The sequence below is a fragment of the Ooceraea biroi genome, chromosome 4, assembly GCF_003672135.1.
Source record: "Ooceraea biroi isolate clonal line C1 chromosome 4, Obir_v5.4, whole genome shotgun sequence".
NCBI lineage: Eukaryota > Metazoa > Arthropoda > Insecta > Hymenoptera > Formicidae > Ooceraea > Ooceraea biroi.
Window position 1 is genome coordinate 14,113,190 of NC_039509.1, and position 10,463 is coordinate 14,123,652.

Sequence of the window (10,463 nt, forward strand, 5' to 3'; positions counted from 1 at the left end):
ATTTTTATGTAATTTTATGCTAATATATGAATTTTAATTCCTATTTTATTTTTACAGGCAACATACAAACAAAAACGAAGAAGATTCAATTATTTAATTAAAGGAAAAATATTTTAACATAATTAAAGGAACAATAATATCTCAAGAAGAGGATTTTTAAGTTTTTTTAAATAAAGAACAGTTACTTTTTTATAACAAAAATAGAGAAAATGTTTATTTCATTTTTTATTACTATTGTTATATTACATATAATTGTCTATTTATGTTAATAAATAAAAATATTGAAGTTATATAAATAAAAATATTTAAAGTATATAATAATGAATAATTATAATTATTGCAAATTCATTACATTGCAATATTATTATGATGTTTCGTTGCAATGTTTCGAAAAGCGGACATTTCACATTCCTGCAATCCCATAGCAATGCTGCAGAAACATTTCGCAGTGAATTTGCAATGTTGCTACGTTGCGGTGGAAAATTCCTGCAATATATATGCAATCTTTTCGTGCTGTATGGGATTATAACATGTTTTAAGCGCGTACGGTTAAGTACGGTTAAGACAGCTCTACATCCATACCAAAATAAAATATTTTGCTTCTTATATAAATATAAAAACGAAAATGTTATTAACCTAAATCTGATTAAATATTTTAATTAGGTTGGTTTAGGAAAGCTATAGGTCACGTATTTCTGAAAATATTTATAAATCGGATTCAAACTCTATAGAAGCAAGGAGTTTTCTTTCTAATTAATACTTTGAACTGATATTTTAAATGAATATTTTTTCTTTAATTCAAAGTAGAACGTACCGAAAACCAAGAAATGTATTTAAAGAGCTATTCATAGCGTCTGCATGCGCCATTTCCTTCTCGATTACTAATTTGAACGAAAAACGCGGTACGTGCTGCCATCGTTCAGCAGTTTAACATACTATTTAGCCACGTTCGATACTCGGTCATACGATGACAACTTCACACGACTGCTGCGTGCAAATTATCTGATAGGTAGAACTAAACTTTCCAAAGAATTTTTGAGATAGCGGCAAATAAGAAGTCGAGAAGAGTGAAGATTTAATAAAGATTTATTAAAGAGTTTTGGAAGATTCCGAATGGCTACGCTTGAAGATAAATCTATTTGGGAGGATGGAGAGGTAATTTTAGGTTTCTCATAGGTTATGATACCTGATGACAAGCATATCTAAGAGCACACATACACACAGTGCCGCACTTTAGCTTGCAATTTAGCCTGTTAACGCAAATTTTGGTTATATAAATTTTTATTTCTTGCTCTCCCTGCTTTGTTTCCTGTATCTTTGATTGCAACTATTATATCAAATTGATCTTCAACAATTGTATTTGAAACTTTGTTCGAGTAACAATATATATATATGATCACTATCTCCTATTTTACACTCCAATCGATTAAACATTATTTAAAATCTTTTGTGGCTTGTCTTCTTTCATGAATTGTGCATAATTTTCTCAAGATTATGATGAACAAGACTACATCTTCATGTCACTTTCTAATACAATTCGATTCACGTTCCATTTGATTAGATTTAGTATGGCTATTTATTAGAAAAACGAATTTCATCAAGAAAAACCGACTATCTGCTTCGCAGGAGACACTGGGAGAGGACGTGCTACGAATGTCCACGGACGAGATCGTGTCACGCACGCGACTTCTGGACAACGAGATCAAGATAATGAAGAGCGAGGTGATGCGGATCTCGCACGAGCTTCAAGCACAGAATGACAAGATCAAGGAGAACACGGAGAAGATCAAGGTTAACAAGACCCTGCCATATTTAGTGTCCAATGTCATCGAGCTGTTGGACGTCGATCCACAGGATATGGGGGAGGAAGACGGAGCGGTGGTCGATTTAGATGCACAGAGAAAGGGCAAGTGCGCAGTTATAAAGACATCGACTCGTCAAACGTACTTCCTACCGGTAATCGGCTTGGTTGACGCTGAATCGCTAAAGCCAGGTGACCTCGTGGGCGTCAACAAGGACAGCTATCTTGTATTGGAGACTCTGCCGGCTGAGTATGACGCACGAGTCAAAGCCATGGAGGTAGACGAAAGACCGACGGAGCAGTACTCTGACATCGGTGGGCTGGACAAGCAAATTCAGGAGTTGATCGAGGCCGTCGTGTTGCCCATGACGCACAAGGAAAAGTTTGAAAACCTGGGAATCCAACCGCCTAAGGGTGTTCTGCTCTACGGTCCACCTGGGACCGGAAAAACCTTGCTAGCTCGAGCCTGCGCCGCCCAAACGAAGTCGACCTTCCTGAAACTCGCTGGCCCGCAATTGGTACAGATGTTTATTGGCGACGGCGCGAAGCTCGTCAGAGACGCCTTCTCTCTGGCCAAGGAGAAGGCGCCGGCGATCATATTTATCGACGAGCTGGACGCTATCGGCACGAAGCGCTTCGATTCCGAGAAAGCGGGCGACAGAGAGGTCCAGCGTACGATGTTGGAGCTGTTGAATCAGTTGGACGGCTTCAGTTCCACCGCCGACATCAAAGTAATCGCTGCCACGAACCGAGTGGACATCCTAGATCCAGCCCTGCTAAGATCCGGACGTTTGGACAGAAAGATCGAGTTCCCGCATCCCAACGAGGAGGCCAGAGCACGAATTATGCAAATTCACTCGCGCAAGATGAACATGTCGCCGGATGTGAATTTCGAGGAATTGTCCAGATCAACGGACGACTTCAACGGCGCGCAGTGCAAAGCTGTTTGCGTAGAAGCGGTAATTACGTGTTTAAGCTCGAGTTCGATTAGAGTAATGATGATCTTTGTGTAAATAGAGCAAGGCAGTCAGTTATAATATCTGAAGTTATTTTAGCTCAAATTTAACTGAAATATAAAATTTTTTTAATCATTTTTCTTATATAATGACTGTTGATTGTTTGAAGACATTCCATTTAATTAGTTTGAATTGTTGTCACATTTTATTCTATGCTTCTACGTCTATCGTGATAAGGAGATGGTATTATGATGCACATTTCTTGTATTTCAGGGTATGATAGCACTACGACGTAACGCCACGGAAGTTACTCATGAGGACTTGATGGAAGCTATCAATGAGGTCCAAGCGAAGAAGAAAGCAAATCTGAATTATTATGCTTAATATGTCTTGTTGCATCATTTATTTATTAGGATTATGTTTTGTATAATAAATATAGAAGCGAATCATATTCAATCCGAATTTCTCGGTAAATATAAAGCCACGTTTCTTCTGTACTTGAAAAAGTGCATGAACTATAAATATATAAATATAAATAATTATTTCACAATGGGAAATATGAAATTAACTCGATAAATTTTTATTAAGCATTTCGTGTTTGAAAATACACGAAAAAATATTTCGTCCTGTACATAGTCACGATATACTGTAGAAAATTACACCTTTAGCAAACTTGATATAAAACTGAAGTCAATACTGTTATAAGCAAAGGATAAAAGTCTGATAATTAAAATTTTTTTAAAACTTCAATTGTCTTCATTGAGTATTTTTTTCATGCAAATTTATATAACGCGAAACACGCGATAAAAAATTAATAAAATTATTACTGGAAATATAAGTTTTAGCAAAAGATATGAAAGGAATCAGATCGAAACATTCGCACGAGATGTTGGATTAATATTCGTGCACATGTAACACTTGGATAGTATCGTCTTTTATTCGTTGATTAATATCAATATAATCAAAGTTTCTTTATTTTCATGGATAGATACTTAATACAAGAGAAACCTCTCGTTACAAAAAGTGATTATTGTATTATTTTCAGCATTTACAGCGTCAGAACACTTATACAGAATAACTCATTTTGCTTGAAATGATTACGTAATAGAAATAATAATTATAGTCGTTAATAACATAAACCTTTGCTTTTCATCGCCTTCTGTGACTTCTTTTTCTGATTCTGCGGAAAATAGATATTAAACGTGATTATTAGCTATATCATCACACATCAATCTAAACATCTTTAAATGATTGTATATTTTTATTACTCACTTCTTTGGTCCTTTCACGAAGCACCAGTCGACAGAGATTGCCTGACCCAAAATCTCTGTACCATTAAGAGCTTCCTTCGCAGCTTGTGCTTCCTTAAAAGTTTCATATTCCACCAACGCATAGCCTTTCAGAAAACCTGTCCTTCTGTCCAAATTCAAGTGCAAGTTCTTAATCTGACCAAATTCAGAGAATTTGTCCTGAATATCATCCTCCTGTGCCTCTTCGTGCACTGAATTTATGAATAAGATCCATCCTTCGACAGCTAAAAGTATATCAAAAACATAAACAGTGGCAACCGAAGACAACTGAAGAATAACAAAAAGGAAGCTAAAGCTGTAATATCAAATTAATAAAAAATGAGATAAAATATTCTTACATCTTTGAGGACCAGGTTCATTATCATCTTCCTCAACCACATTCATGGACTCGTAATGACCAATATCGTCTCTAGTTGACACTAACTCCGCACCGTGGCCTCTACCTTTCCTCCTCTTTGCTTTTTCCTTAAGACGAGCGATACCCTCTGGAGAAATCATGCCGAAATAATGAATCATTATATAATCTGAATATTATCACAATTTTTTCCTACGAATGTTTCCCGCCTGATAGCTTCATACTGATATTAAATATAAATAAATAAATATTATTCAATATAACAATAATTGCATATTACTCAAAAAATCAATGAAAAATGTAACATAATATTCGATTTGTTAACAACCGTACATACAATATGTGATAGAATAAAATCAAGAAACCAAACGATTGAGGTTATGTACTAAAATTGATTGGACGCTTGCGGAATATTCCAAAGAAAACCGGACTCACGATCGCCTTCGTCGTCGACTTCGAACTCCTCGGCATTATCAATATCCAAAACATCCGCCATAGCTGGAATTACGAATATTTAAACAATTTTTACGAAAAAATTCACTCTTGACACGACACTCTTGCTCGCGGCGTTACAAGCAGTAGAGCACAATCAAGTATCAAGCAGCATGAAGTATGTCAGTGTACGTGTACTGCAACTCTGCAAGTGAATTTGACCCTCCTTGTAACTCGCGAAACGTCTTTTACATACGAAACAATTTAAGAAGTTGCACAAAATAAAAATAAATTAAGTAAATTGAATGATAAACTAAATAAGATTTCATGCTGTTGATATTATTCAAAATAATTATGTCATGAAATTGAACATAGAAATCTGGCTTAATTCCGACTTTACGTCAGAACATTATGTATTTTTATTTTGGCTGAAGACGTTATTTTCATGTAGGACATGTTGACAAGATAAAATAAAATTACAATGTTTATCTGTACATATTTATTAATGAAACATCTAAGGGAGAATAACATTTGCAATAAACAATATAACTTATTGTTAGTATGTCCTGCAATATTATTTACTTACTTTTGTTTGTGACAGGCAAAAGTTTGGTTACACTATTGCATGTACCGTAATTTTATTTAATACTTTGTAGAAGAAATATTCTATTAACAACGCAATAATATATGTGCAAAATGAGTTTGGACGATGACTGTGGTGTCGGCAGCAATAGTGACAGTGACAGACCCAAAACGCCACTGGAAGAAGATTGCTGCGGCAGTGGCTGCACACCGTGTGTTTTTGACGTTCATAAAACATTGTTAAGAGAATGGGAAAACAGAAAACTGCGAAAAGTAAAGATTAAACCAAACAGCAATTTATTATCTCTTCTCTCTTACAAAACGTTTATTGTAACAGATATATCTGAGATTTCAGAAGAATATTTCTTAGTTCACTTAGACTATCCAGGTATTGCTTCATTCATTGATAAAAAAAAAGTTTACATGACAAATTATATCAAATATTCTATATAAAATATTATAAAAACAGACAAAATAATAGAAAGATAAACTAAATCTATACTAACAAAAATATTAACTTCTCTCATTAATCTATTATTCTATTAATCTAATAAATAAATATAATGGAATAATTATGGAATATTTCATGTTTCCAAAAAAACTGCATGTTATATAGAAAGCAGAATAGAAAACAATGTCAGTTTGCACCTCACGCCTGGACAGTACGTTATGCTACATTCCTGGTGCAAATCCCGGCCGTACACGCCGATTACTTGGACGCACAAGAGTCTAGTTTTCTTGGTAAAAGTATACAAACGGGGTGAATTTAGTGTACGCCTGACTAACGCATCAATCGGCAGTACAATTGATGTTAGAGGCCCGTATGGAGATTTCAAGTACAAAAATAATAGGTATGCAAACAAAAGTTGGATAAATAAAAATTAATTCTCTCACGATTCGTCGTATCGTTATATCATACGACAGTTTTCAACAGGTCGTCATGTTCGGAATTGGTTCAGGGATAGCGGCGCTTTATCCCGTTGCAAAGGCGATCGTTGACGATGAAACGGAGTCGACGAGGGTGCATCTCGTTGCAGGGTTTCAATCACTGGCTCAAGTACCACTAAAAACAGAATTGAGACAACTGGTGAATTACTGGAACTTTAAGTGCACGTTGCAGCTATCTCAGTTAAACGGTAGGTCACATGTTGGGGTACACACCACATGCAGAGCATGTAAAAAAATTCTTGTATAAAATATCTCAAAGTTAAAATAAATATTTGTTCAATTATATAAGTAGATAAATTGATGCAAATAGTTTTCGAAGATGAAAAAGTTTCTAAATAAATATTTCAGATAAAAACACAGCCAGTCTTCACGGTTTTAACACAAGAGCTGGTCGTCTGAGCAAATTGCACGTTATTGATTACCTACAATCCAACGACACGGAGACAACGTTAATTTTAATATGTGGGACTCCGGAGTTCAATCAGTCCACGAGAGAATGGATCGAGGAAATGAATTATGCACACATACATATATTTGACTAAAATATAAAAATATATAATAAAATATGAAAATAATAGCTGTGCAAGCAAAACTTGGATAAATAAAAATCAATCCTCTTAAGAGAATTACTTTCAAATCGGCAGCATCTATTGTCTCTATTGTCGAATGGAACAGGAAATGTGCTCCTTGCAGTGTGGACACGTGCCGTGGATATATCCGAAGACGATTAGATTCCCAGCTTTCGTTTGTAACCACTGTTGCAGAGAAAGTTAGTGCTTCAATTATCGAAGAATATTTATTTTATTAATAATAATGAATGTCAATCTCATGATGAGATATTTAAATCTCAGTAGCATTCCGTTGCGTGGTACATATTTGATGAATACAAACCCTCGCCAAACATACTGAATGGAAATGCTTCATGCATCTCTCGTTGTTGCATATTTTATCCGGCAATTCGTCGGTGTCCGACTTTGTAAAGAAGCATATACCGCACTCTCGACTACCGATAATCGCTTCCTCGTCCTCGAGACTCTGTTGCTGCTCAGGAAAATCATACATGTTCAACAGTATCCTTAGATTCTTTAAAACGCTGCAGTTCTCATTCCAGTTCTGTAAATAGTGCGTGTTAACATGAGTTAAGCGTAAGAAGATTATGGATTATTACACCGCGTTACGCGCAGATGCAAAACGTACGTGAATATTATTGGAGACATCATCCTTCTGCTTCTTTACTTCGTTGTCACTGCCTAAGAACTGGATCCCAGGCAGTGCAGTGGGATTCAGTGGGTCTATCGTGACCGTTACAGATAGAGATTGCGACAAGTGGATGCGCCTGTACATGTGGCTTCTCTTTGGTTCCAATGGACCGATTACCCAGCAATTCCTGATAAAGAAATATTTTACATCAGCTTATCTAAATGTAACAATTTCTTCTTCAACAGTGGAACAATTGTGACGAGTGGATTCTTTAGAAAGCTGCTAGACGTTTAGAAATGGCCTGTTTTTACAGAGTTGTAATATTATACTATTACTTACCTATCAATTTCTTTTAGTTGCTCCCAGGCTTTTTCCAATAGCTCTACTCCCCATTTGAATTTGGTTATTGTGACGGTCAAATTAGTCACATTCTTTTCGAACCCTTCAAATGCTGGAATTTTTGGTAGATCAGAAAATACAACTTTCCAAGGAGGTTTGATGTTGTTACATCTTTGCAACGTAAGAGATACTCCTCTCAAGGATAACTTGACGACACTCAAGCTCTGATCACTGGATAATTGCACACCCTGTAATATCATATAATATTTTATCTCTAACGCTGAATTAATTATTCAAGGATTTTTGTGGAATAAATAGATAAGTTTACTTACAGATGGATTCTGAAGCGCTGCTTTTAAATCTTGCAAGAAATCATTTATGGATTCATAATCGGTTGAAAAAGCTTGATCATTCATATTGCACATGTATTTACCCTACATTTACAAACATATGATTATGACGTAACTGGCAAAGAAAAGGAGAAGCAACAATCTATATTTTATGCTTACAATAAGTAATTGCAATTGTGTTAAGAATGAAGATACGGTTTGCGAGTCATTCATTAATTGTTTCACTTTCCTACTGAACTCTCTGTTTCGTAGGAAGACTATTTGTCTGCCGAATCTAATTTGCATGTTACCAAGTGACGGATAATTCGGCACAACTAGTTTCAATTTCACTCTCGGGCAATGGATCTCACGTGCAGCGTACAACTTTGAGATGATTAAAAAGCCTTGCCAAGTGACAGGCGATTCCGACGTTAGGATCATCTCAGGATGATACTCTAAAACTGTCTCATAATCGTTGACTTTTGTGGCCATTGTTAACAGCTAATTTATATAAAGCTACACGCTTCTCACACCTGTGTATGAAATTATATCAGCAGCTGAAACAATTAATCGTACTCATATTTAGCACATCGATTATATAATTAAATTGATAGAATTATCATTAATTAAAACATTTCTTCGTTGTATATAACAAAAAATATAAAGTAATACAGTAATATAAAATAATAATACAAACGATTGTATGAGAGTGAAGATAACGATTAAAATTACTGGAAATCCCCTCCGTATCTCGTGCAGTCGTCTCTGATTGGTAATTCAGTATTTTATGCGATTGGTTGCTTCGATGTCCAGCTCGTTCGCGGCTTCGCGCGCTAGAGAAAAATTAATTCTAGAAACTTGCGCTACGAGCCTCCAAGTTCAGGCGACTGGCTGACTTCAGACATGCGCACTCCATTTCGTGGTACGCAAAATTAGATCGCGCTAATGTATATATATGTTATGATTCCACTGTCGGCGTCTTAAACATAACCTATCAAAAGTTGACAACAAATTTGATCCGAGGTAGCGTCAGTAAAGTCGACTTGAGATCTCGCGATTTATTTTGATCGAAGTACACGCAGTTTAAACTCATCAAGACAAGATGGGCCGACGTAAGAGCAAGCGAAAACCACCCAGCAAAAAGAAGGCCATTCAACCATTAGACACGCAATTTAATTGCCCGTTTTGCAATCACGAAAAATCATGTGAGGTTAAAATGTGAGTATGATTCACTGACACAACAAAGATGCCGCGTTTATTGTACCAGCATTCACTTCAAATAACTTAACTAATTTTGACGACTTATAATTTCATTATAAAATTAAACAATATAAAGCACCAAAATCGATTTAATTCACTAACTCCCATTAATTTTGTTAATCTAGATAAACTTTATTAATTTGATTGTTGCAACCAAAGTAATTTATCTATAAAATGTATCTCTATATAATTGAGATACATTTTCTTGATAAACTAACAATAAAATTAATAACCTAACAAACAGTTAACTTTTGATTTAATTATTCCATTGTTGTCAGGGACAAATCAAGAAGTACTGCCAGGATAACCTGTAGAGTATGCTTGGAGGATTTTCAGACCACAATAAATCTGCTATCCGAGCCTTTGGATGTCTACAATGACTGGATAGATGCCTGCGAAAGTGCTAATTAAGGAATTACTAGTTATCCTATTGAAATAAGATTTTTCTCAATACTGTGCTTACAGAATTCTGTAAAGATTTTTGTGCACTTTTCACTTTTACATGTATAAATGTACTATATATATATAGAGAGAGAGAGAAGTATATATTCTTTTATATAATATATTGTTAAATATGACTGTCAGATTACAGAAGCATGTTCATGTCAAGCATATATGCACCAGAATGTTGTCTTAATAAACAATTATTGTGATCTTGAGATCACGATAAGATCAGTCGAAACTGCATAGTTACATTTAGTAACGGTAACGTTAAAGACACATTAGATCTTTATAAAAATTTATCTAAATATTATCAGATGTATAATTTTTTTTTTTTTTAATATGTTCATAACAGCCGCCTTGTTTTGCATGATAAAGCTAAGAGAATATAAAGCTCCATTTGACAATACATGAATTTGTAACATTCTGCTACATCGTTGTAAATAAAGATTTCCAGATATTTGAAAACTTTTATTTCTATTTCTTCTAATTTTTAATAAAAATTGTTTA

General features: G+C 35.0%; 5 protein-coding genes across 6 annotated transcripts; 3 read left to right on the forward strand and 2 right to left on the reverse strand.

Moving 5' to 3' along the window:
- Positions 1-952: 952 nt before the first annotated feature.
- On the forward strand, positions 953-3,507 carry LOC105278268 (26S proteasome regulatory subunit 6A-B). The gene is made up of 3 exons (XM_011337247.3): positions 953-1,155; positions 1,627-2,760; positions 3,031-3,507. Exons 1-3 carry the CDS (start codon positions 1,114-1,116, stop codon positions 3,139-3,141), a joined length of 1,287 nt encoding a protein of 428 aa, XP_011335549.1. The 5' UTR covers positions 953-1,113; the 3' UTR covers positions 3,142-3,507.
- Positions 3,508-3,675: 168 nt separating this feature from the next.
- LOC105278240 (RNA-binding protein 8A) lies at positions 3,676-5,039 on the reverse strand. The gene is made up of 4 exons (XM_011337192.3): positions 4,858-5,039; positions 4,406-4,552; positions 4,030-4,291; positions 3,676-3,937 (listed from the first exon to the last, which is right to left on the reverse strand). Exons 1-4 carry the CDS (start codon positions 4,916-4,918, stop codon positions 3,907-3,909), a joined length of 501 nt encoding a protein of 166 aa, XP_011335494.1. The 5' UTR covers positions 4,919-5,039; the 3' UTR covers positions 3,676-3,906.
- Positions 5,040-5,134: 95 nt separating this feature from the next.
- On the forward strand, positions 5,135-6,960 carry LOC105278243 (NADH-cytochrome b5 reductase-like). Its single transcript, XM_026969374.1, has 5 exons — positions 5,135-5,409; positions 5,511-5,824; positions 6,053-6,287; positions 6,361-6,572; positions 6,733-6,960. Exons 2-5 carry the CDS (start codon positions 5,542-5,544, stop codon positions 6,924-6,926), a joined length of 924 nt encoding a protein of 307 aa, XP_026825175.1. The 5' UTR covers positions 5,135-5,409; positions 5,511-5,541; the 3' UTR covers positions 6,927-6,960.
- On the reverse strand, positions 6,360-9,072 carry LOC105278256 (E3 ubiquitin-protein ligase FANCL). Of its 2 annotated transcripts, XM_011337234.3 has the most exons (8): positions 8,950-9,072; positions 8,433-8,809; positions 8,256-8,357; positions 7,924-8,171; positions 7,582-7,771; positions 7,276-7,497; positions 7,015-7,139; positions 6,360-6,499 (listed from the first exon to the last, which is right to left on the reverse strand). In XM_011337234.3, exons 2-7 carry the CDS (start codon positions 8,742-8,744, stop codon positions 7,041-7,043), a joined length of 1,173 nt encoding a protein of 390 aa, XP_011335536.1. In that variant the 5' UTR covers positions 8,745-8,809; positions 8,950-9,072; the 3' UTR covers positions 6,360-6,499; positions 7,015-7,040. The 2 variants fall into 2 exon arrangements, with proteins under 2 accessions (XP_011335536.1, XP_011335527.1); XM_011337225.2 differs by lacking the exon at positions 8,950-9,072 and having other exon boundaries at positions 8,433-8,923.
- Positions 9,073-9,194: 122 nt separating this feature from the next.
- LOC105278231 (transcription elongation factor 1 homolog) lies at positions 9,195-10,413 on the forward strand. The gene is made up of 2 exons (XM_011337181.3): positions 9,195-9,470; positions 9,791-10,413. The coding sequence occupies exons 1-2, from the start codon at positions 9,355-9,357 to the stop codon at positions 9,921-9,923; spliced, it is 249 nt and encodes an 82-aa protein (XP_011335483.1). The 5' UTR covers positions 9,195-9,354; the 3' UTR covers positions 9,924-10,413.
- Positions 10,414-10,463: the final 50 nt, after the last annotated feature.

Bases quoted from the DNA above. Each gene is read 5' to 3' on its own strand.
- LOC105278268 (XM_011337247.3), top strand. From the start codon at position 1,114: ATGGCTACGCTTGAAGATAAATCTATTTGGGAGGATGGAGAG. The intron at 1,156-1,626 runs GTAATTTTAGGT...TCTGCTTCGCAG, and splicing joins CTATTTGGGAGGATGGAGAG to GAGACACTGGGAGAGGACGT. The intron at 2,761-3,030 runs GTAATTACGTGT...CTTGTATTTCAG, and splicing joins AAGCTGTTTGCGTAGAAGCG to GGTATGATAGCACTACGACG.
- LOC105278256 (XM_011337234.3), bottom strand. From the start codon at position 8,744: ATGGCCACAAAAGTCAACGATTATGAGACAGTTTTAGAGTATCATCCT. The intron at 8,358-8,432 runs GTAAGCATAAAA...TTGTAAATGTAG, and splicing joins CACAATTGCAATTACTTATT to GGTAAATACATGTGCAATAT. The intron at 7,772-7,923 runs GTAAGTAATAGT...TTTCTTTATCAG, and splicing joins CAACTAAAAGAAATTGATAG to GAATTGCTGGGTAATCGGTC.
- LOC105278243 (XM_026969374.1), top strand. From the start codon at position 5,542: ATGTGCAAAATGAGTTTGGACGATGACTGTGGTGTCGGCAGCAATAGT. The intron at 5,825-6,052 runs GTATTGCTTCAT...CATGTTATATAG, and splicing joins AGTTCACTTAGACTATCCAG to AAAGCAGAATAGAAAACAAT. The intron at 6,288-6,360 runs GTATGCAAACAA...ATCATACGACAG, and splicing joins TTCAAGTACAAAAATAATAG to TTTTCAACAGGTCGTCATGT.
- LOC105278231 (XM_011337181.3), top strand. From the start codon at position 9,355: ATGGGCCGACGTAAGAGCAAGCGAAAACCACCCAGCAAAAAGAAGGCC. The intron at 9,471-9,790 runs GTGAGTATGATT...CATTGTTGTCAG, and splicing joins AAATCATGTGAGGTTAAAAT to GGACAAATCAAGAAGTACTG.
- LOC105278240 (XM_011337192.3), bottom strand. From the start codon at position 4,918: ATGGCGGATGTTTTGGATATTGATAATGCCGAGGAGTTCGAAGTCGAC. The intron at 4,553-4,857 runs GTGAGTCCGGTT...TGATTTCTCCAG, and splicing joins AGTCGACGACGAAGGCGATC to AGGGTATCGCTCGTCTTAAG. The intron at 4,292-4,405 runs GTAAGAATATTT...ATATACTTTTAG, and splicing joins TGAACCTGGTCCTCAAAGAT to CTGTCGAAGGATGGATCTTA.